The 27,206-nt window shown below is 27.3% G+C and overlaps 1 protein-coding gene across 1 annotated transcript in view; it reads right to left on the bottom strand.

Annotated features, from left to right (window-relative positions):
- LOC142322225 (heparan-alpha-glucosaminide N-acetyltransferase-like) overlaps window positions 1–27,206 on the bottom strand; it is a 67,529-nt gene that overhangs the window by 24,973 nt on the left and 15,350 nt on the right. The window contains exons 2-9 of the mRNA XM_075361048.1: window positions 22,039–22,171; window positions 20,485–20,597; window positions 17,252–17,355; window positions 15,105–15,253; window positions 13,076–13,185; window positions 10,435–10,542; window positions 8,975–9,233; window positions 8,148–8,271 (exon numbers count right to left, since the gene is read on the bottom strand). Of these exons, the coding sequence (XP_075217163.1) occupies window positions 8,148–8,271; window positions 8,975–9,233; window positions 10,435–10,542; window positions 13,076–13,185; window positions 15,105–15,253; window positions 17,252–17,355; window positions 20,485–20,597; window positions 22,039–22,171 (1,100 nt within the window). The remainder of the gene's footprint in view (window positions 1–8,147; window positions 8,272–8,974; window positions 9,234–10,434; window positions 10,543–13,075; window positions 13,186–15,104; window positions 15,254–17,251; window positions 17,356–20,484; window positions 20,598–22,038; window positions 22,172–27,206) is intronic.

Here is a 27,206-nt window from a genome sequence, read left to right as displayed (position 1 = left end):
TCGCAGATGATCTAGCCCTCCTTTCAAACAACATAAAATAAGCTAGTACCCAAATAGAAACACTAGAACTTGTTGAAAAAATAGGTTTGAAAATATCATACGAAAAAACTAAAATTATGGTCAGGGATCCACTATGCATTAATCATGTAAACGTAAACAGAAACAAAGTGGAACTAGTGGGAAAATTTAAATACCTAGGAGATACCATAACACATACATCAATGAGAAAATAAACTGGCAAGAAAGAAATGAGAAAACTAAAAGAATTTCATTCTTGGGGCACCTACTTAGAACTGAAAACATGACTTGCAAACCAAATAATTAACTTATACTAGGAAAGAACAACAAAACCAAAATGGATAAAGGAAGTCCAAAAAGACATGGAAGAGTTGAGAATCTCCAAAGAAGATCTAATCACAAAATCTGGAAAATACAACAAACTAATTAGAACTAATATGATAACATTTGAACCTAAAATAAAAAAGAAAACCAACAGGGTACATTCAGACGAGGACAGGTGCCAAAGATCAAACCCACCGGGTTGGTTTAGTGGTTAACGCGTCTTCCCAAATCAGCTGATTTGGAAGTCGAGAGTTACAGCGTTCAAGTCCTAGTAAAGCCAGTTATTTTTACACGGATTTGAATACTAGATTGTGGATACCGGTGTTCTTCGGTGGTTGGGTTTCAATTAACCACACGTCTCAGGAATGGTTGAACTGAGAATGTACAAAACTACACTTCATTTACACTCACACATATCATCCTCATTCATCCTCTGAAGAATTATCTAAATGGTAGTTACTGGAGGCTAAACAGGAAAAAAGAAAGAAGGTGCCAAAGATCAGAACGCCTCAAAGAGATGTGGGCAAAAAGAAAAGAAGCAAGAATAAAGTAACTCACATGATTCAGAAATAAGAAGAACCAATTACAAAATGGAATGGCCCAGAAATTGAACTAAAATGATCCTATAAGGTCGTAAAAGCAAAAAAACAAAAAAAGTGCCAGAAAAGAAGACAATGTGGGTTAATATTAAACACAATGAACATAATATAGAACATTCTTTTACAAACCGAACACCTTTCTGACCGACACATTTTTGATTTAGCTAAAACTTTTTTTACGTGTTCTAAACGACAAAAAAAGATATACCTATTCGAGGATTTTTTTTCTTTTCATTTTTTTGGAAAATTGAAAGGATTGAAAATTTAAGAATTTGGTGATTTTTGGCTTGTAGTATATTTTTAAAAAATTCATAACTCTGGTTCTATTTGAGCTACAGATTTCATTTTTTTTTTTTTCATTTTAAAGGTAAAAGAACAAGCTTTAATAAAAAAGTACTTGAAAAAAAATTATTTACAAATTGAAATTGTTATAAACAATTAAAATGTTTAAATCGATTTTTAACAATTGCCCTCCCCCACCGTATCAAATTTTTAATATTTCTATCAAGTTCTCTGTCAAATTTCCTTTCGAAAACGCTTTTTTTATCGATGGGGAAATAATTATTACTATATGAAAAAAATTAATTAATCTAGTGCGGTTCGTCACATCGGCGCACGGGTCACAGTGCCGTTTCCGCTCTGTCACTGTGGCCTTTTGTGTGTAAATAAAACAATGCCAAAAAAAGTGTTAAAAACATTACAAGGAACAGGCATTCGTTCTGATAGATGTTTTAATCCTTTTTAAAAAATTAGTCATCCGAAGAAACAACTGTCAAATTTAAGAAAAGTGAATGAACATCAGTTACGAGCACTTAATTTACCTATAACAACGGAGTCATTACAACAGAGAATTTGCGATTCCTGTCGCCGTTGTATAAAAAACAACGAAGAAAATAATGACAAGATCACAAATGCTGAAGTTGAAATGGTATGCATGAATTTATTTACAAATAAGTTAACAAAAGCCTGCGCATGCATAATTGTATACATAACCTTAAAATTATGAAACATTGGTTTCTCAATTTTTAAATAACCGAGTTGTAAGTGTTATTAACTATCTTCTTGTTTGTTAATATTGTGTATATGGTATTGAATATAAAGCATCTGAGAAAATAATGTTTCATAGTTTTCTTTAATTGACTTTCCAAACGCGCACCGTTTTATGCGCGTGAATTTTGAAAAAAAAAATCGTAAAAAAATCTATTTACTTTGCAATTATTTTGTGTTTCGATTGTGTTTATGAGTATTAATCGTAAAGTATTTTATTTTTTTCAGCCGAAAAATACAGAGGAGCCGTGTAACGAAGAATCAGACAATAACACTGGTAGTGGAGAAACTTCTGGACTGTCGAGTGAAAGTGCAACGTTAATTAATGATCGTATTGAATATTTAAATAAGGGATTAAGTGTTTTAGGATCTTCACCGATCAAAAAAAGAAAACTGACTCAAAAAAGATATTCTGAAGAAAAAGTAAAAAAAATTACCGAAGTAATCAAGAAAAAAGTTTTTCATATAACTGACGATGGTCCAGACGATCTTGATGACGATGATGATGATATTGCAATTTTGAGAACTACAAGAAAGTTTTAACACTACAGAAGACCGAACTCATAAAATTCAAATTTTGACTATTTTTAGAAATTGGTCTTACAAAAAAATATCACTTAATTTTCCTACCGCTACTCGACACATGATAACTGTTGCAAAAAGAATTGCTCAAGAAAAAGGGATATTAAGTGATCCAACTCCTAAGAGCCATCCATCTTTACAAGCAGATGTCGTTAATTTAATAATTACATTTTATCAGTCTGATGATTACACTCAGTTAATGCCAGGCAAGAAAGATTTCGTCTTCATTAATGTGAATGGCAAAAGAATTCAAATGCAAAAACATCTACTCTTAAATAATTTAAAAGAATTGTATAAAATATTCAAAATGAATAATCCAACAGCAAAATGTTGTTTTTCGAAATTCGCTACCTTACGACCAAAACACTGTGTGTTAGCAGGATCTGCTGGTACACATTCAGTTTGTGTCTGCCCTATACATGAAAATGTAAAATTATTAATTGATGGGGCTAATTTAAAATCAATCACAACTAATTTGGTATAACAAATATTATTGATCAATTAAAACAAAATTTTAAAGAAAAATTAATTGAAAACGTTAAGTACAAACAATGGATTAAAATTGATGAGAAAAGGACTATTACGAACTTTAATATCTACTGTCGATGAATTTTTACAATCCTTAGGTAGCAATCTGATAAAATTATTACTGCATTCATTTTTAGTAAATAAATAAAGAGAATTTTTAAATGAAAAAAAAATTAAATTAATGAAAAATGAATGCATTGTCATTTGTGATTTCTCTGAGAATTATGCTTTTGCAATTCAAAATTCCGTTCAAGGTATTCACTGGAATAACGATCAAGTGACAATACATCCTTTTTCAATATATTATAGAGACGATAAAAATGAATTAAAAATCAAAAGTTTTGTATCCATGTCTGAATGTTTATGCCACGATACTGTGGCAGTTCATCTCTTCCAAAGACAATTAATAGAGTTTATAAAATCAGAGTTACAGGGGATTGAATAAATAATATATTTTTCGGACGGTGCCAGTGGGCAATACAAAAATTAAAAAAATTTTATAAATCTTGCTCATCACGAGCAAGATTTTAAATTAGCAGCTGAGTGGCACTTTTTTCCAACCTCACATGGAAAAGGTCCATGTGATGGAATTGGTGGCACTTTGAAAAGACTTGCTGCTAGAGCTAGCCTACAAATAATAAATAATCCTATTCGTACACCTGAAGAATTATTTACCTGGACACAGAAGCTCTACCAAACATTACATGTCGTTATTCGATAAATGAAGATTATAAAAAAGAAGAAAAACAGTTGTCAGCTTGCTTTCAAAAAGCTTTAACAATAAAGGGAACTTTAAAATATCACTGTATGATTCCACTATCCCTTCAAGAATTGGAAGCGAAGCAATTTTCATTGTATGAAAAAAGTAACATTGTAAAAATTTTTAAGTAAGAAATGTACATATTTAAAACCATTATGTAATATAATACTGGACGAGGTGCTTTCTCACTGATTATGACGTATCAAAATATTAATAAAGTAATTAACATTTTTTAATAATGATGTTTTTTATTTATTTCCCCAAATTGTTATACTCTTCTTGGCTAACAAATAAGATTATTTATTTGAAAAATTGAATAATTATTAATATTTAAGAAAAAACCAAATGAGACAAGAAAATGGGCCATGCGCTGTGACCAGCGCGCCGATGTGACGAACCACGCTAGATTAATTAATTTTTTTCATATAGTAATAATTATTTCCCCATCGATAAAAAAAGCGTTATCGAAAGGAAATTTGACAGAGAACACGATAGAAATATTAAAAACTTGATACGTGGGGGAGGGGGGGCAATTGTTAAAAATAGATTTAAACATTTTAATTGTTTATAACAATTTCAATTTGTAAATAATTTTTTTTTCAAGTACTTTTTTATTAAAGCTCATTCTTTTACCTTTAAAATGAAATCTGTAGCTCAAATAGAACCAGAGTTATGAATTTTTTAAAAATATACTACAAGCCAAAAATCACCAAATTCTTAAATTTTCAATCCTTTCAATTTTCAAAAAAAATGAAAAGAAAAAAATCCTCGAATAGGTATATCTTTTTTTGTCATGTAGAACACGTAAAAAAAGTTTTAGCTAAATCAAAAATGTGTTGGTCAATTTTCGACCAAATCTGTACGGTTTGTAAAAGAATGTCCCATATACGAGAAGCTAAAAAACTTTACTAATTATATTTCCATTTTTTTTTTTTTTTTTGTTTTTTCCTGGACAAAAAACACTTTGGAGTTATCATCGCTCAGAGATGATAAATTTGTAAACCAACATATAACACATTTTATATCGCAACTAAAATAATAAAATTTCCAGCTGCTATATAGTAATTGGCATGAATACCTGAAAAACACAACAGTAATTCAGATATATGAGTACAAATGGATGGCCCTACGAAATTGTAAGACACATATAATTTTATTATCGCCTAGAATAGTTCGTATGTTAGCCCTCAGTTTAAATCTGCGACACAATACCATATAACAGATACAATTCACAAGGATGTGGTGCACTGTCACTGTCAGTCAGCAGTTGCAATGAGCACAAATTGTCATCTATTTGAGTCATCAGATATCCATGAGTGAGCCTAGTGCATCCTATTTGCAAATGGCAGATAATAACCTCATCGAGTTATTTATGCATGAGGAGCTCCACGGTGAGACAATGTTCTTAAATGGCTGAAGTTTATTGTTCATGGTGGCATCCCATTAATTTTGCCACTCATCATGAACTTACCCCCTTCAGGAAACAGAGAAGTCATTAGAAGCAACACTACTGGTAAATGGAAGGTGAAAACAAGCCTCTTTTGCCGCACTGTCTTTGCGCTCATTGTCTAAAATTCCTATATGGCTGGGGATCCAGCAGAAGCTCACTGTTGTATTACATCCAGTCCTTTGCTAAATAATACTCTGAATCTCACAAACAGGATATCTGTAAATATGTCACTAGATGTATGTAAGGCACTCATGGAATCTGAACAAACAAGAACATGTCAAAATTTTGGACTGAACCATACGTAAGGCCTTATTAATGGAATACAGTTCTGGAACGAAAATACTGGTGATGTTGGAAAGGCCAAACATGCATGTTCTGTTTTGCTCTAAGCAAATGGTTATATTTTATCCAGATGTACACACCAAATATGTTCTAATTAAATTTTTTTGGAAAACAAAAAGATATGTAAAAGTGAATTAGACCAGTGAAATGATTGGTCAAACAAAAATAATTTGAATTTAATTTTTACCATCAAACTTAGTTCAAATGTCTCATTAATGTTATTGTTTAACTGCATTCAGTTAGCTTATAGAGTGAAGAATAAACAAATATTGCAATTGTATGAGTGAGTTCATCATGATTCTGCTGAGTCACGTCTCATTTATCAATTCTGATCACAATGCGGTCATATATATATATATATACACACAACACTATAATCATTACTCATATATTAGTCACTGTATAATTAGTCATATAGTAGCCATGTAATCAAATGTTTATATAATTTTATGTCTTCACAGTTAAACTGAAACCATTATCTTTTTATATAATCAATGTTTTATTCTTATGTTCAATTTTTGTGTTTCTATTATTTATTCATTTACTCATAAAGTTAATATAATGCAATTTTTTAAGTATACTGTAACATGGGTGTAGTGTATTCGTAGATTTGTACCTTACAACTTAAGTTATACTATTATTCTGACACCATGTCTGATACCAATTCAGCTGATAATAGTGTATGATTATTGATATCCCCTCTGTAAAAAGGCTGTGAAAAAAGTCCTAGGTTGTGTGGTTAACCACATCATTTAAAATGATGTGGTTATAAAATTACAAAGTAATCCAATGATGCTGATTTCGGATGTTGTTAATAAAACTGCTAACATAAGTGGAAGTTGTGCTACTATGTGATTCTATCACATAGTACTGTGACAGTGTACAATGTGATTCACGAGTATAAATCTACTAATGAATTACGGTCTCCTAAGAAAACAAAACCCCGCAAGCCAATTGAAGAAAAAGTTGACATTTTGATAAAAATACAATTCATAAAAAAGTACAAAAAATTTTATTTTTGAAATGAACAGCCTATATTAGAAAAAGTGTTATAAGTTATAAATGACGAATAATCTATCAGATTTCCGATAAACAACGTTTTATAAATTGTTAAAAAGTATGAATTTTAAATATAAAAAACAGGACCAGGAAAGTGCTTTAATTGACAACGATGATATCATTAAATGAAGACATTACCTCACTAAAATAAAGAAAATAAGGCTAGAAGGCTGTAGAATATATTATATGGACAAAACTTGGGCCAACAAAGGCCACATGAAAAGTTTCGTTTGTTAAGATAAAGCTATAAATTCGTCAAAAGAAGCCTTTCTGTGTGGCTTATCAACCAGTAATAAGGCTCCATTGGTTAAAGATAGGCATCTAATAATGAAGCAAATCAACAGTGATATTAGGTTTATCAATGGTAGTCTCTGGATCTTTTTATCTAAATCTGCAGGAGATTTATCATAATGAGATGAACTTTTTTAAAAAAATGGTTTAGCAATTAGTTACCTCTTCTAAAAGGTAATTTGGTATTGTCTTAGACAGTGAACCTTATCATTCATGGAAAAAGGAAAAAAACTCCAGCCTTGTCTTGGAAAAATAATGATATCAAAATGTGGCTTTCAATTCAAAAGGAGTGATCATTTTAAGAGGATGAACTGAAGGTCCAATTATTGCAAAAGGTATTAAAAATAATTTTAATGTGTATAAAACTGATAAGTTAGCAAGATCCAGTGGTAAAACCATGCTTTGATTACCTCCCTATCATTGTCAACTCATTCCTATTGAGTTAATTTGGGAATAAATCAAAAGTTATATAGCATCAGAAAATACTACTTTTAAAATATCTTATGTTAAAAATTTATGTTTAAAAGCGAATAATAAAATAGGCAAACAGGAATGTAAAAACTGCATAAAACATGTAATAGATACTGTTGAACACCTTAAAAAATCTCAAGGAACTACATAACAGTAGACAATTTTAATGAACAAAATACTCATGGGTTATCAGATGTGCCGAACAAGATAAGAAATATTTATTGATTATTTACAAAGTCTTAATTTATTTAAATTTAAAATGTACGTATAATTTTTGTAAAATATAATAGTGCATGGTTACTGAATATTAATGTCGTGCAGTTTCTTTTTTATGCATCAGGATTTACAGGAGATGCTTGTGAATCGCCCACATGAATATTTGAACCCGCAGTCTGTTTACTTATACGCTAACTGAATTAGGTATAGAAAACATTAAAAACAATTCTAATAAAAATATTGACATAACTCCATAAAAATCTACAACAGAATTATAATACAAAAACAATTTGAATAAGCCAATAATGATAAAACCTTCACAACAACAATTATTATTATTATTATTATTAAACCTAACATTGAACTACCTTAAACTATAAAACAGATAATACTACAAAAAATATTAGTAATGTTTGCTATTTTATTTTTTTAATCCATATATTTAAAAAAATGCTCTTACCCTCAGGACAGCCAGGCACTTTTAAATAGAATGAGATGTAAGTGTGTAAACCGACAATAAATGCAACTGTTATCCACTGAATCCAAGAATCAAGTATATCTTGCAGTATAACCCAACGACCATACTGAAACAAAAACATGAAAAATCAAAAAACAATTTAAAAAACCTTTAAACAAAAATCTGATACCAAATGTTAATATAACAACCTTTTACCCTTTTTCAGTTTAATCACATGCTTAACTAATTGGGGCATGATTTTATATTTTTACTACAACTAAAAACAAAACCCAAAAAATGTGTCAAAAATTTAATTTTTTTTTAGTCAAAAATTTAATTTTTGATGCAATTAATCACATAATAAATATCATATAAAAATTTAACTAATAAACTGGCTGCTAACTGTAGATTTACTAACATTAGCTTGTGATTAAACTTTTTCTATATTTTCCTATAAAGATATACATTATTAGAGATAAATATTTACTTTAAATGGAAAAAGATACTTTGTAGCCAAGAATGTTTATAAACCTCAATAAAGATAGATTTACAATAAAGTATATTAATTAGTTTGTATCTAACAAAGACAACAGCAAGCAATGACACATACATTGTTCTCTGTTTTTTATATATATAATATATATACACAAATTAGAGTAATAAAGTGAATAGTATGAAAATTCATGTACGTGTTGTCATGGCATTAATCAATATGTTTACACAATCCAAAAAATGTAATTTTAAAATAGAAGAAAACAATATCAAGATAGAAAGAGGTTCAAATAAAGGATTTTCATTATTGTATGTTACTCAGTATATTACCTACATACCTGGAAGTTTGGTTGCCTGTTCATAAGAACAGATTCTAAAGATGAAATAATAAGGTAAGAAAGACCTAATCGCTGTAACACGCCAGGCAACCTCAGCACAGTCAAATTATTATCATGTAAATTACTAAACAACACCCCCAGTGCAACTAAACACATACTTCTTTGAAATATATTACCAAGTATCACATATCTTTTACAGCCAGAGCGTAATTTAGCCCTAACAGATAGAGCTATTCCAACTCCCATAATCCAAGCAAACCTGAAACAAATGCACAAAAATTAAGAAAAAAATTTGCCAATAGCATAACCAAAGAAGAAAAAAACACTCGGGATTAAAATGAACGTCATTACTGCCAAAAAAAGACAACCTTCATTGGTTTCACTTGTATTGCAGGTAATTTACATATATCACAGTCAAGAAAAACATTGGAAGATGGTGAAACATATTAATATACTCCTTTCTTTCAGAACAATTGCATGTTATTAACCGATTAACTTTTCAATCAATGATTTCACTACGAAAAAAAATTAATCAGACTTTCTTTTTAATTATTGAATTATAATGATTAATAACAGTAACATATTCATAGGAATATTTTATAAAAACAAAATTGCATTACTTTTAATTAATGATCAAATAGATTTTTTATTGTTTTATCTTATTATAATATATTAAAAGAGGCATGTAGATGAAATATATTACTACTGATTATATATATATATTTAAAAACATAAAATTACAACAGTCTGTTACTAAGAATAAAGATAGACATATTGTCTGCAATGTAAGTGGAGATGGATTTACCAAATAAGTTTATGAACTATGAGTAATCTGGAACATATGCATAAATCTTTGCACCAATAGATGATTATCAAAATAAGGATTCTTAAAAATAAAGTGAAGAACAAATAATTATAATGGAATCAAACTGGAAAATTTCACAAAATGTATACACAACAAAAATATTCTTATTTATCAAGGATGCACACAGTATATTGACTAATCCATTAAGTGATAGGTCAAAAAGAGCATATTTTAAGGCGTAAAATATTATTATTCAGTTTACAGACATACATAGATAACTGAATTTAACACATCATAACTTAACACAGAATTTAATTCTAAATAAATTATTTTAAATTGACTTATTTGCAATCGACTGTTTGTTGAATCTTGAAAGATAGTAAACCCTTGAAAGGTAAATGTTCTTAAAAAAAATTGTGGTCAAATACTTTCAGATTGTCTTTAGTTTTGTTTTTTGTGTTTTCAGTGCCTTCTTTTTTATTCATTTGAAAGTTATAATGTAAAAGGTAGATAAGTATATTCAATAACAAAATTCAAAGAATTTGTTTTAAAATGAATAAGTTACAGTGATAAAACCCAAATTCAATAACATTTTATTTTTAAAATTACAAATAAATTTTAAATTAAAAACTGTTACTTTACTCTTAAATCATACCATGGAAATATAACATCAGCAACTGTCAATCCGTTCCAAGTAGAATGTTTGAAAAACCAATATTTTCCTCCCCCATAATTTACAAATACCATTAAAGCAATAGTAATCCTGAAAAAGTAAAACATTAAAAATATAACTTGTAAAGTGTACAACAAATCAATATCATAAATTAATATAAAAAAGTGTGAATTTTAATACTGGAATGAAATCAAGGTGTTACTTAATATTCAAATATTGAAACATAAAATTGTTGAGACATAAAAAAAAATAGTTATTTCTTTAAAAAATGAATCTATTCTAAAGGACCTAACAATTTAGCTCTCATTTAGCTGTCTTGTGGATGGTTGTTTTGTGCCAGTGATCTCCATTAAGACATGTTGCAATTTGTAAAAATTAAATTTACACTACTCAAACAACAAAGTGTGAAAGTGTAAAATGAATGTCAACAAGACTATTACTATCACCATAATGGAGGGATGCACATTTGCCCTTCATCTAGAAGATTTTGGGTTCAAACCCACAATCCGGCATGGCATTCTCCTATGCTACAAAAATTCATCCATCATTACAAAACATTAAGCTGGGTGTTAGCTTATTACTGGAAAAAACAAATAAATTTTATAGTTTTAATAATTTTTTTAAAACAAATTTAGATTTAAAGAAGTTTAAGAAATGCATAATATAGAAACTATTGTAGTAAAGATTCAGTAACTAAACTTCAATACTTCAGAATTAAGTTACTTACTCTCATGGTGAAAACAATTTTAAATGAAATTGTAACATTAATCACTAAAAATAAATAGTGATAGAAAAAAACAGCAAAAAACTAAGTAAAATTTAGCAGGTCAAATCACCTACATCTATTTATATTTCTGTAACTAACAAGTATATGTATTTATAAGGAATCTGTAAGTATTTATTAGTATGCTAATCAGGTCAAATTTTGCAGTTGCAAATTTTTACAAACGTTAAAATTTCATGATCACTCTAACTAAAAACAGTTTTAGTACTTAAAAATTCCAGGACGTATGTACACCATAAGTACATCTTTCTGAAGGAATATTCATACATATATTCCTTAGCCTTATCTATGTTGACCTGTTTTAATTGAATTTGCTACAAATTAATTTTAGTATTATTATTACTATAAATTTATTTTCTGTTTTTACACTCACTGTTATACAGTTATTAGAGCATGTAACACACTATTCAAAAATGTCTAAATGATATGTAAATACAAAACTGACATTTTTTGCAATCTTTGTTTATGTTACTCAATAATATAATATTATATTTATGAAAAAACATATTATGACCGAAAGAAAAATGGCTCAAATCTGATGTGTGTGTGTGTGTGTGTGTGTTCTGTCTCTAATTTATAGTGCAATAGTAGAAATGATATAGAATTTCACATCACAGTTTATAGTTTGACCAATCATTTATGTAATTTTAATTATATAATCAGCATCCTTCTTGATTTTTTTCATACTTTGAATCATCTTTTTACTGGGGAATAATTTTTAATTATAATGTTTATAGGAACAAAAACATAAAATATCAATAAGATAGAAACTGTAGAAACAAACTCACATAAAGTAAAAATATAATACTGATTACCAACTGAACCCAAATATTATACTAAAATATGCAAAAATTCAAATTCCCAGCACAGAATTATAAGAAAACTTTCTGATATTTATGTTTCCAATGTAGATCAATCCCAGCAATAATGTAGTTGAAATGGAAAAAACTATTCCTTGTTCTCAAAAGAACTGCTTCCAAATTTGGTAAAACTGATTTTTTGTGAGTGAACTGAATGAGATTTTTATAGACATTAAAAATAACTAAATATTAATGTATATGAAGTTTTTTTTACCAATCTGGGATTGGTTATAAACTGGTTATGCCTTTTGTGCTATGTTATTTTCGATCCCTCTTTTTTAACAAACAATTCTCATTTTTTATACAATTATCAATCAGAGGTAAAATGAATGCTTAAAATCCAGTGCTAGGAATGTAAGAAATTAATAGCGTTGTAATAAAAAATTTCATTATTTTTAAATTTATAATCAAGCTAAATCATAAAATATACCTACTAATTGGCAATCATTACAAAGGATCCTCTATGTATCTTAGGTGAAAAAAAATCTTAATAGACTTTAATTTCAGATTTTTATACCCTAAACATTTCAAATTTTTTTAACTATAATAAAAATATGGAAGAAAATAGTCTATATTTTACATGGATGTTATTGTTAAAGAGAGATAGAAATCTTAAAGAAATTAAGTGCCAAAAAACATAATATAATTAAGAAGCTGATTTTCAACTTTTAAATGAGTAAAAAGTAAAAAAAGTATCAGTTGTTACAATTAATAATTCAAGAAAAGGTCTAAGGAATGAGATCTATGAGGCAGTGGTGCAAGTCTTGGTGACAGAACTTGAGGGAATGGTTCAAATTTATCTTGAGTGAACTGTTCAAATTAGAAAGTCAAAATTGGAAATCCCTTTGATGATTGCCACACTTCATTACAGAAATTGTACACCATAAATAAGAAGAGAGCATGACTCGGTACAAGTAAACAATAACTGATAATGGTATTTAATGATAAATATAAATAAATAAATTTAATTAATACAAACCCTCTGAAAGTATCTAGAGAATTTATACGTGTTTGTTGAAGTCTTCGAATAGCAGGAATTAATTCAGATGGTACTAATGGTGCTGAATCACCACTAGGAGTGCCTGAATCCTTAAAGAAAAGAAAATTATTTTCACATAAACCAAAAAAATATAAATGAATATAATAATTACCTAAATACATTAATCCAAGTAAAAGAAAATATGAAAATACTGGAGAAAAATGTTTAAAATCTATTATGCTAAGCAAGTAAATGCAAAAGAACTTGTCTATATTGACCTTTAATGCTAATGAAAAATGGTCACTTTAGACCATTTCATAGGGGTTCAACTTAAAAGAGGCCCCCTCCCATCAATCAGTAGTTAATACTAAATGTATATATTAGTATGAGCTGGGTAAAATAATGTAAAAGCTGTTGGTATGACTGGAGTTGGAGTGGGAAGACTGCCTGCACACTTGAGTATTGCCAGTCGATGTCAAGAACCGGCTTTTGAACAAGGTTGCGTAATCATGTGTTGTTATTTGTTAAAATATGGTTAATTGTTGAAGAATGTGTATTCGTGATGAAAACTTACTTAAGAGATGAGAACTCATGTTCTGTGTATGCTAAAATTCAGGGAGAAATTTGAAAGTGAAGCAACAGTGAAAAATGTTACTCAAAAATTAGCTAAAAAATTTTGTGAAATAGTTCAGCGTTAGACCAGAAATATGTCCGACATGGGTCAGTTTTAACGACACAGGTCGTACAGGAAATTAAAGCAGCAAGATATAATAAAGATCTATACAAGATCTCATAAAATTTTGAGGGCTGAGCCGGGAAAAGAAAATTTCTCTAGGTTCAGTCCAGAATGCAGTGAGAATAATGCTGAAATGTTATCTGTATCCAATGCAAGTTTTTTATGAGCTAACTAATGCTGATTATGTTAGAAATGTTCACTACTTTCAATGGTTCAAGAATTACATCAGAGGCAACATTGGTATTTACATCAAGTGTTTTTCACAGATGAAGTGTGGTTTCACCTTGGCGGGTATGTTATTAATTAGAACTACCGGATCTGGGGTACTGAAAACCCACACATTTTCTTTGAATCTCCCCTACACCCCAAAAGAATAGGTGTACAGTTTGTGGTTTCAAGGTGACGAATAAAAGACCTATGTTTTTTAAGAAAACTATATGCTGTCAAATACCAAAAAAATTATCCAATAGTTCATAGTCTTACTGCAAGAGGATGAGTGCGACTGCTAGTTGCAAACAAAAAACGCCACTTGCTTTACAGCTCACTCTGCTATGAAGATGCTATACAATATTTTCGGTGCAAGAATCTTTTCTAAAGGATTGTGCTCACCAAGATCTTCTGATTTGACTAGTCCAAAAATCTTTTTGTGGGATCACTTAAAAAAAATTGTATAGGAGCAATCCACACACCCTGCAGGAATCTAGACAAACATTACCAATGCTATCCAAGAAATAGGGCACAGCTAACAAGAGTAGCCATAACATGTTCAAACATGTTGACAAGTGTATAAAAGTGGATGGACATCATTCTCAACACTTTCTGTAAATTATTATGCAAGTGTTTGTCAATAAACTATTATTTACAGACTAAACTAAGAGCTGGGGCCTCTTTTAACCCTGCAAAAACACTATCACTTTATAGAAAATACAAAATGTAAGCGATTAATAATTTACCCTTAAAATTTATACTAATTTTAATACTGAAAATTCTAGATATAATGTGTTAAATAAAGATTAATTCTATTAGTAACAGTAAACATCAAATTACATCTTTCTGGAGAGGCTAAAGAAGTTATTACTTAAGGAAGACGGTTAGATTCAGCAGGTGGTCATGTTCTACAGAACATGATCACTGTTAAAATAAAACCAAACATTTTTTAAATAGTTGTAGTAAAAGCTATGCCTCCATTTTCTTATACTTCTTTTTAAACTAGTCTAGCTCAAAGTAAACACTTCATTATAAAGTCATTCACTCATGAATATAATGAGAAGAAATTTAGAAAATAATACTTACTTCATCATCAACTGAAGATCCTATTCTTACTCCAAAACATTGTTGTAATTTCATCTGAATTCTTGTCCATAAATGGTAATTACTAATTACTCGTAGAAAAATACATAATAATATAATTAAGGTTACAGCTCCCAAGAAATAAAACAAAGCTGTCAACAAAAATTATACAACCAACATTTATATAAATACACACATTCTTTTTATTCTGTTATTCATTATCTTAAAAATTCACTACCAAAATACTAAACAGAAAAATCCATTATATGAGCACAATGGCATAAATTCACAACAATAATTTTCTATTAATCACAAAAACATGCCAAAATGACAAGAAATACTGGTTATCTATTATCTCAATTATCCTTAATTTATTTAACAGTAAATCTTAAATAAAACAATACTCTTTTTAAAGGATTATTTATAATCCTTTTATATGTATAAACTATTTATTATATATAAACTATATAACAGATATATATATATATATATATATATATAAACTATTTAACAGAAAATAAACTATTTTATCATTAAATTCCTTTGCAAGTTTCAAAGCACTAAGATTTATCTTCAGTATTTACACCATTTTTCATTACTTTATTTTAACAGATACTGTCTTAATATGGCGTATGACTTCTTTCTTTTCTATATTTATCTCTTCCCCAACTACAATATATCTCCTATATCCTCAATTATAGATTTCTTATACTCTATTCTTTATGTTTCTTTTTTTTACACTATTTAATATCTTCTACAACCAAATTCACTTACTTTCGGTATTTTCATTCTACAGCCAAAATATATAAATTTCTCCTCTATTCAAAAGATCTTGCAACTTTCATTTCTTGCTAATAAAATGCTTAATTTTTTACATTCTTCCGTAATACATTAAAAAAAGTATTTAATGTTTTTTCCAGATTTCCTAAATGAAAGCTTTGCATAATTTTATAAATTCTTTCTAAATCCAATATCTAAGTTTGATACCAGCAGATTTGACAGTATAAATGAAGTATAAATATAATTAACTGTAATACTATGCTTTTCCTGATGTTTTTGAAGTATTACTATTTGAATGTCTCATTACCATAAGAGTAAATACTATTATTTACACATAAAAACATATCGCAAATAAACAATCTCTATAACCTATAAATTTTAAAGATACATTTAGCCATTTTTTACTGGTGGGAAGTTTTTAGAAAATAAATCTATATCACGAATATACTTACTAATTTAAATACAAAACAGTTTGAAAAACAGCAACAAATACTTTTAAACACAGTTTAAAAAAAATTAAAACATTTTTATCACAGAAACGCTGTGATATTTTCATTATATTTTCCTTACAATGAAGTCATATCATGTAATAATTATAAATTATCCTTAAAAAAAAAAATCCTATAATTTACAAAAATATATAGCTCTGAAGGAGATACAGACATCTTATTCCCTACCAAACATCACAATTATTAATTAATTAGTTTGTAAGTCAAAACATAATTTGTCTACTATCAGCTAAACACACTGATGAGTTTAGAATATAAATTTCTGGTTTGAATCAGACTATTTTACAGTAAATTAAAATAATAATACATGACAGTCAAGTAACTTAAAGTGTTATATTACAAGAAATATGGAATGATAATAATAGATTACATCAATTATTAATATTTTTCATTACACAAGTGTTATTATTATTTCAACTTTTCAAGCCAAAATAAATTTCTTAACCAAAAAGTTTGAATGAGTGGAAATATTCTTACTGATTGAGGCAACAGCATCTGCAATCTGAAATATTTCATAGATAAGAAAAAATATAGGAACTTTTTTATGTGAACAAATGAAACCTAAGACACAAATACAACATCTGCTGTCAATTTTATTTAGTTAATTTGAGTATTTAATTGAGATGAATATGAAATTTTGTTTTTTAACAATTGAAAACTGAGACACAATACACATTATATGTTGACATTAAAGTTGGATATGTGATGAAATATCATGTTTAATGGGAAGGTCTATATTCCTTTCTTAATCTGAAATTGGAAACTTTTCAATATTTCCTTATAAAACAAAAATAATGCTGAAAAGGTACTGTAAAAATCATCATTACATTCTATGGAAAAATGTGAAAAAATATATCTTACGATAAAAAGGATTGTCAGGAGGTTTTATTACATAAATTGGAGAACACTCAAAATCTGTAATATTTAACCCATATACTCCATGCTGACCAAACTTGTAATTTTTACTGAAACAAATAAATAAGAATTAAAAAAATAACTTATAAAAAAAAACTTTAAAAAACAAATTAAGTGAAAATGCTGCTCCATTAATTTAAAAGCCAAAATCACTAAAAATAATTTTGTAGTAGACTGTTATATACTACAACAGCCAAGGGATTAAGTACAATGTCAATAAAAATTTCTAAAGAAGCTGACTAAAGATTTTATGATTTTCTTTTCTATAACTATCATAAAACATAAAAATATGAAAGCTTGCATTTGATAAAGAGAAGATAAGGAGATAAAGTATTAAAACTAGTAATTATCTTTGTTAAGAAATACAGATTTTGAAAATTGTAAAGGCTGACAGAAAATAATTAATTGTTACCTGTAATAAGCAGATCATGTATTTCTTAATTTCTATATAAGATATAAACCAACAGATCGTGTAGTATTAGTACTATAATTGTGAAGATATTAATTATGTCTATTAAAGTTTGAAAGGGTGAAGCAAATAAGAAATAACTGTATAAAACATTATTATATTATCAATTATAAATACATTGTAGGATTTAAATATTTTTAATACAATTACTGTTAGACTGAAATTTGGATGGAGTTAAGCTACAGTGAAATCCAGGTATCATCAGAAAAATTATAATTAGATGAATTATGTGATTTGGATGATTATATTTTTTGAAATTAAGGCAATTTATTACACAAAGGCAGAATTACACATGAATAAGCATTCACATCCTCACTCCATCAGCTCTCAAACTTAACAAGCCAAAACAATTAACAGTCAAAAATAGACTATTGGTAAAATTTATTAGTTCAAATACACAAATAACACCAGTATTATCTATAATCTAAACATCTACAGAGTTAAGAATAAATTTCAATACACAAAAAATTATATATATTTTAAAATAGTCTATTAATTCAAAAAAGTACAAGACTGATTATCAGTCATTATTTTTTATAAAGCCTAAAGAATTCAAAAGAACTGAATTCAATTCATCAATCAATACTAATTACTAAAACATTTCATGATGTTATATTGTCAACACAACGTAATTTAACTGAAACGAATTTAAAATAATATTTTAACTGTTTTTGTTTTGTACTGCTGTTTTGATGTAGTTTCACACAATTACCATCAGGTTGCTTTAATTTAATCCATATAAATTCGTTTCCAGATCATAATTAATAATAACAGAAAATTCCCTACCTATTGCATTATAAAGCAAATATTTGTTTTATTGAAAACTGAATTTACTTATCTACAAACAGTATGTATTAATGCTGTCATGTGATGTCACATAAGTTGACTCATATATTCTAGTAAAAAATTAGTCATTAATAAAATCTTGATGTGGTTTATTGTGAACCAACATTTATTTGTGATTAACCACAAATAAATGTTAACTACAGAATGAAATAAGTGAAGCCAAAAAATAGAAGTGATTAAGTCACTACAAGATATATTATAAAACATGCATAAAGACAAGATTATTTATTTGTTAAATCGCTGCAGAACTCTATTTTACAAATAAAATGATTTTTCATCATGCACAAAAATCTAATATTAGACATATTATATTAAATAAAGTTTACTGTGGAGAATTTAAATATTTTTAAAAGTTTATTCACTAACATTGTTTTTTATAATTGAATTGGTAGATTACCTAATACAGCCCTTGAAACTATTATTTATTAAAATTAAATTTAGATTTAATTTTGTAAATTTTTAATGATAATTAATAAATTAAATTCTACATGATCAGAACTTACTTATGTGTATTATGTAAAACGGCAATGCACAAAATGGATAGTTAATACAATAGACAAATCTACATGTTAGACAATACTGCAAAAATAAGATAAAATATAGTCAAAAAATAAAATTTTATAGTTCATTCATTAAATAATTAATATCACTTAATAATTTAAGAACAGTAAATGAAATAAAAATATTGTTAAAAAGGAATCTGGACAATTTTAATGAGATAGGTCAAAGTCAATCAAAATCATTAGGCATGTAAAGTGTAAAAGACAAATAAGAGAACATTTCAGTAAAACTAAATATAAGCACTGATATAAAAAAAAAACCACCAAAGTTCAGTATATACTACATAATTAATAATTTAATACGGATATTTTAAAGTGTTTACTAAATTAAAACGATCATCTATTTAATTATTTTGCAGGGACATTTTGCAAGTGCTTTGAAGTTTGTAGTTTTCCTGCTCTGATTAAAAATTAGTACTCATATCTCAAAACTGATGATTTCAAATCTTCAAAACAATTATTGAAAATAACAAAAAAAAAAAAAAAAAAAAAAATATATATATATAGAAAAAGTTTGAGGTGGTCCTGTTTGTTTGCAACAGCATCATGCAAGAACCAACCAAACAATTGCTTTCAAATTTTCAAGGTACATTAATGTTAAACCCAGGGAAGTTTTAAGCCATAGGTTGAGGCCCTACCCTCCTTGGGGTCCAGGAGACAAAGCTCCCTGGCTAGATGGGAAAAGAAAGCAAAACAAGCCCTGACCAGCTATAATATATATTAAATAAACTATAATAACCATTGTTAGTTAAAACTACATTTTAATAGCAGTTTTATAAATTAAATTATATACATCAAATATAATAATTTATGATTTAAAATAATTATATAACATAAGATAAAATTTTCAATTAAAGATAATTTAATAAAAATGAAATGTTGGTAATAGAATGATAAATCATAAATATTATGTTAAATAGTCTAAAAATTATACTAAATGAATCTGTAATTTTAGACTTAGCACGCTCTTTTTACTTTTCTGGCTGAAGTAATATATAAAACAGAAAATATTGCTGCTGGTCAAACAAATTATAGTACATTTCTTTGTTTTGAAGTTCTTAAAATTAAAAACACTACAATCTTAATGACAAAAATTTTTTAATTTTATAGTTTAAGTGAAGAATTCACTTAAATCAGAAGAATTAATGGTCCTTACAAACTAGCTGCACAATGTTGTAATCATAAAAAAAAGAACTAGAAAAATATTGCAGTGAAATTAAGTTTAATTTAAGTATTCTAAGTAATATTAAAGTATTTTCTAAGTATATTAAAGTATTCTAAGTATTTTAAGTAATTCTAAGTACCTGCATGAATTAGTTTCATTCCTGTTTAAACTAAATAAAATACGATCAGTCGTTTTAAAAACATGCGACGTATTACTTTCACGGGGAATGCGAATTGACTCTATGAAGTCACACTGAAACAAAATAAATAATATATTTAGTATTATAAGAGAATTGTAAATTGTAAGAGAATAAATAGATTTAGAAAACAATACTAAAAATTTATAAATAGTAAAAAAATAATAACAATTAGAAAAAAAGAATATTTTTATCAATTTCTTGAAAACTATTCAAATTATCAAGGAATTAAAGTGAAAGGATTTTCAAAAATAAGAACACAATGCTTTCATTAATACTTTTAAGTAATTATAATTAACTTGTGTTTCAATATAATGTGATAAAAGAATAGTTTCTTCAAATTACTTTCTTTCAGAGTAAACAACAAATTATGAATTCTACAGACAAGTAGAAATTTAAAAACAAATAAACAAACTTTAAAGCCAGAATAGAAAAATGAATAAAAAGCAATTAATTGAACAAATATAGTTTTTAATAATTATCATATAAGACTGAAGAAAAAACGTAGAGTAATAAAATAAGTGAAAAAATAAGACAATTAAGATCATTTTTCAAAGAAATAAATAATGCAGAAAGAATTTGGAACTCAGAGGTTTGAGTTAATAACACATTAATTATATTTCTTAACCATCTTAGTCTACAATACCTAAAATTACTTCATCAGAACATAAAGAATTTTAATCATCTCTTAATTAAGTATGGCCTTTCATTAACATTTTTGATAATCTATGCTCGTCATTGATAAAGGCATAATACCTTAAGCTTAATTCTTAATTCAGTAATGCTGTAGTTTAAATCTGTAGTATTTCTAAATAAACTACAGCTTAATCATAAAACAAAAATTATGTATATTACATAGAAAATATAGATATTCAAATGGTATTTTTTTAATTGGTCACTAAAATCAAATGAAAAATTATAAAAGTAATCCATCTGTGCCTGGTAATAAAAATATATATTATTGCAGAAAATATTTTAAAATGTTTTTACTAATAACATCTTAAGGTAAAGAGAGAAAAGTTAAATTTTGATTTGACTCTGAGGAAGTGGAAAAGAAAACTACTATTACAACAAACTATGATGCCACACTACTCAATTATCAATCTCAGTAAATGACAAATTAAATAAAATATTATAAATGATAATGTTTTCTTTTTGATTTCATTGTCCCATAATATATTTAAGAAATAATCCTAGTGTTCCCCATACAGTTTTCACATTGCTTTAATTAAAAACATATTACTGAAATAATAAATTTTAAATGATCTAATCATATTCTTAACATAATTATAGAATCCTAAATTTAATTTTAATTGAAAAAAAATTAACATACTAAAAATAAGTTTTTAAAAAAGAATCATTTTGAATTTTGAAGTTTAATATTTATATTCAACTAAGAATATAAATAACAGAGTAAAACAAACTTACTTAATTTTTATTTAACTAAAGACTACTATTAAAAAAATTATCCTTAAAGATAAAAAAGACATTACTTACATTGTGACATTCTTGATACTGATAATATAATTTAATTGGGTGTGGAATTCGATGAGAAATAACATTTAAGCAGGCTTCATCGAACAATAAATCTTTACAGTAATTAATACCTGAACAGATTTTTCCAAACATCCTAAAAAAAGAACAATAAAATAAATTAGAAAAAAAAAGACAGCCACATTAAGTTTTTTATAAAATTAAACCTTATTTCAATTTGTTTGATTTAATTTGATAAATGAAGTATAAGCTTCTTTTACTCATACTACTGAAATAACAGGAATATGTCAACGTGGTTGCTGTTCAACCAACACTTATTCATTTAAGTAGAAATATTATTATTCCCTCAATAAATTTTGTGTACTGAATTTATTTAAAATACAATTTGAATAAATTCCCCTGTACACAATAGGGGTTCCAGTTTCCTCAGTTAAAACATTTCACTTTCACCATTTTTTTTCAAATTTTAGTTCCTTTTTTTTAACTAAACTTAACAGTAAGTGAAAATCGCAAAAAAAATTTCCATTAAACAGCAAGATATAGCCCTAATTGAAATTTCAAAAAAGTTTGTCTAACATTACCACACATTTTATGTGTTTTTAATGGCATGTAGTTTTTCTTTTTAAATGCATACATATAAGTCAAATTTTTCTAAAACAAATCAAAAGAAGAGTGGCCTGCTGTAAATATTTTAGGCTACAAAGATAACAAATATTTGTCATAACTTCTTTGCTTGCACCAGTTTTCAGTTGCAAGACATAAAAATACCAAATTCTGAGAAATATGTTCACAAAACCTCAATTTGAAATAAATAAAATTCAAAAAATATTAATTTTTGTAATAATTAACTTGGTGATAATTGTTAAGTTAAACTCTTTTTATTAATTTAAGTGATACTAGCAAGGTGATGAGGCCCAAGTCCACTTCAAACCATTCTTGTTTTTAACTAGCCTCAGAAATTAGAAGATGTTTTCAGTAAGAATAATTTGAATTTGTAATATTTTAATTAATGTTAATTGAATGATAAGAAAGCTTGTGAGTCTGGGGGTCAAAGGGGATTCTAGATCTATTTGGCATCTTTTTTTAAATGTCCTTGAAGATAGAATCCATTTTCAAAAAGTTACATTGATTTAAATTACGGTGAACTACATTCATGAAAATAAATTTTATTCATCCAACACTTATGAAAATTGAATGATTAAGCTACCTACAAATAACTTTACTAAATAATCATATTATATGCATAATTAATAATGTAAATAATTATAATCTAAGTATATTTCACTGTTTCTTTATATTTGTTCATAGATTCAAAAGTATGCATGTGAGCGTATCAAATTCATGTTCAACAATTATCAACAATGACCTTGATAATAAATTCAGTTATGTCATTATATATCTGTAGCTATTAGTAACCTCCGCTTTATATTAATCGGAGCTAATACAAGTTTTCAATAAAAACTAAATGTTATATAACAATTTATATAAAAGAATTTCTTTATACAAGTATTATTCATAGAGTTTTTTATATGTAAACTGCTCAATGAAAATATATATAAATCTGAAGGACAAATTAAACAAGTAAAACGAGAAACTGTGTATAATTAAATTAGAATTTGTAATTACTATATTTAAAAACAACTTTTCCAACAAATGATATGAAATACTGTTATAAAACTACTGTTAATAGTGTTATAAATACTGCTATTTATGAAATACTGTTATCCAAAAATAAACAAGTCTTTTTTTAATAAAAATTATAAACAGATAACCTACTTTTAAAATTCTGAATATGAATAGCATTATCGATTCAAATTAACTTTATACAAATTTTCACTGCCAAAATAAATTCTGATAAATCATATTATTAAATATAAACACGTTATTACAGACAAGAACAAAATTTATTAATTTTACACCATATTAAAATAAAAAAAGATAGCAGCATAATATTAAAAAAAAAACATGCTAAAACTACGAAAAATATTTACAGCCAGTAAAGTGAACTTCAACTTAAGAATCAGACAAAACTTTACTTTTAAGACCAGTTTCAATGAAGAATCAAAGAAACATTCATGTAATAAAATCTTTTTGTTCTATACGATTAAACTAGTAGTTTATAAAGGATAATTAAACCCTTTCATATTGTTTGATTAAAAACTACTTATGAAGAAAACATGAATAACATTTCTGAATTCCATCACTTAAAAATAAAAGTAAATGTTGCTTTAAAACTTAAAAATTTTTCCTTTTACAAATAATATCCATCAAACTGAACATTTTAAGCACAACTATTATTTACAGGTAATAGTAGTACCTAACTGATCTGTAGAAAGTTTGAAATCGGACTTATACAGATTGCACTGTAAACAACCCAAGCTGAATGTGAAAGCAACTACTTTGTATGATGGGCATTACCAGTATAAAATTATATACTTCGATACCTCCCAAGGTAATACTAGTCCAGTGTTTGATGGGTTTTCGTTCAGAATTATTTCAGATAAAACCAATTGACATGATATTTGAACAGTAATTAGGGAATAGCTCAAGGAACAAAAGTTATATAGTGTTGATGTGTGCTTTTACCCTGAGGGTGGATGCTACCCCTATTTGAGGGTGGAAATTATTACATTCAAAATAACCACAGAAATCAATAGAGGAATAAATTCTAGGCAAAAATTTACTATAAAAATCTTTTGTAGAGTCAATACTTTTTGAGTTGTTCATGAATGGAAATGTTGATTTTTCATCCAACCATTGATTTTTGTTTTTGATTGTTGATTTTTCATCCAACCATTGATTTTTGTTTTTGATTGTTGATTTTTCATCCAACGATTTTTCACGAGGTTTTGAAAAAACTTCATAAGGTTTTTCAAAAACCTAATGTTTTATTGAAAAATTATATTAGCAAAAATGAGGGTTATAAAACAACAAGGAATTGTTTTTTTTTTATTCCTGTAGATGCAATATGAGCCGAGTTATGCCTCATTGAAGATAACTTTTTGTTCACCAAAAACTGAAGTCAAACTTGCAATGTTAAATAACGAAAAAATGGAAAATTTTTCAAGGAAAACTTATAGGATATTTTCCAAAGTACTTGAAAAGACCTTTAAAATTAGCTTTGGTGAAAGTCATTAGCACAAAAACAAATGAAGTTAGGATGAAAATAAAATGGGTTGTCTTACTTTTAAGGAGAAAAAAATCAGCAATGAAACAAATGACTTTTCTGCAAGAATTGGAATTGAGCGTATTCATTTTACAATTTACTTTATTTAAGCACTAACAATATGTTCTAGAAGTTTGACCTGTTTGGAATACCTAAATTTGAAAAAAAGGTTGAATAAAATTTGAAAAGTTTTTGAAATTTCTTTCAGAAAAAAATTTTCTTTTCTTCACAATAATTCAAAAACTAAAGAAAATATGTAAAAAAATGCTAGAGTACAAGAATTTAGTGTGTGCAATTGAGTGTGAGGAGCACACCTTCCCCAGCCCTTTAAACTCAAAAATTTCAAAAATGAAGTGCTCAGAAAATAGATTTTTACATGCCATGTAGCCCTTGAAATTCTCTACAAAATGGCGTTTTCAGTGCTTGGACAGCTTAAAAAGTAAGGATGTTATCATTGAAAAACCAAGTGCATTTTTTTAATGAAATTTTCGAAGCACGTAAATTTTTATATTCTCAACAGTTTTGTTGCATTTATGAATACATGGTTTGGGACGTTGCAATAAGTTATAAATTACATTAACACTGTAAAATTTTATAATTCATTATAAATGCACCATTAAAGCATTTTAAGCTGTTGCAAACTTTCTTTCTTTTTAACCTCTGAATTGACATCAGGTATTGCTTCAGAGGATGAAATGAATGATTTGTAGGGTGTGTGAAAATGCCATGCCTGACCAGGATTCGAATCCGGGACATCCGGATGAAAGGCCAAGATGCTATCACTCTCGGCCTTTCATTAGGAGGTCCCATGTTCAAATCCTGGTCAGGCATGGCATTTTCACACATGCTACAAATCATTCATCTCATCCTCTGAAGCAATACCTAATGGTCGACCCAGAAGTTGAAAAAAAAACTGTTGAAAAGTTTTTTCCTCATTAGGGTGGATTTTAAGGGTTGCAACGTTGTAACACATCATAAATTATGTTTCAGAATATGGAACAATGTTTGTTCTATACATTTAAATTATTTTTGAGCTATATTTTTACATCTATAATATTAACCATTTTTTTCGTAAGGGATGGTTATTATGGGTTGAAACGTTGCAATAAAGCATAAATTATATTATAAACAGTAAAGGTATTTTAATTTTAATTCATTATATATATGCACTATTAAAAATTATTTTTTTTTAATTTCATCATCAGGGATGGTTTCTAAGGACTGAAATGCAGTAAAACATCATAAAATATATTCCATAAAACAATGTCTATTCTACATATTTAAACATGATTTCAATCTATGAAACATTTAAATCTATGGTTTTTTAATTTTTTTTAACCCCCCAAAAAACAAAAAAGCACACATCAGGAACATATAACTTTTGAAGGAGAGGGTTAGATGTGCTTAATTACAAATTTTCATGAAAATCAATGTTGTCTAAAATAATTCTGAGGTAATACTCTACTTTTATCATCAAACACTGGATTATAGAATAAAAGTCTGAACAAAGCATAGTACAATTAAAAGTACAACAAATAAAACATAATTAATAACACATACAAAGTGCATAACAGAATACACTAAATTAAGTAATGAATACAACAAAGAAGAATAAATGATCAAAACAACAGTTATATTGTCAATAAAACAAGGAAGAAGACAATTCTATTCATTACTATCTATTCATTTGCTGTATTCATTAGCTGGTGATTGTGTATTCTGTTAGACAATTTGTGTTCATTTTTTGGTACGTTTTATTGTACTTTTAATTGTATCATGCTTTATTCAGACTTTTATTGTATTATCTTGGAAGGTATCACAAGATATATATAAAATAATATATAATTTTATAGTGATAACTGAACTTGCAGCAATCTTGAAATGACTAAAAATGAACTTTCTTAAAAATGGTTAATTTAAAATGAAAGTACTTCTGGATGATCTGTACCTCACTTGTGTGTCGTAGAAAGGGGTAGAATGCATGCCTTTCTTTGTATGTAATTCA

Source organism: Lycorma delicatula, chromosome 3, assembly GCF_047948215.1.
Source record: "Lycorma delicatula isolate Av1 chromosome 3, ASM4794821v1, whole genome shotgun sequence".
NCBI lineage: Eukaryota > Metazoa > Arthropoda > Insecta > Hemiptera > Fulgoridae > Lycorma > Lycorma delicatula.
Note: the sequence above shows the minus strand (reverse complement) of the source record. Positions and strands in the feature narration are given on the sequence as shown.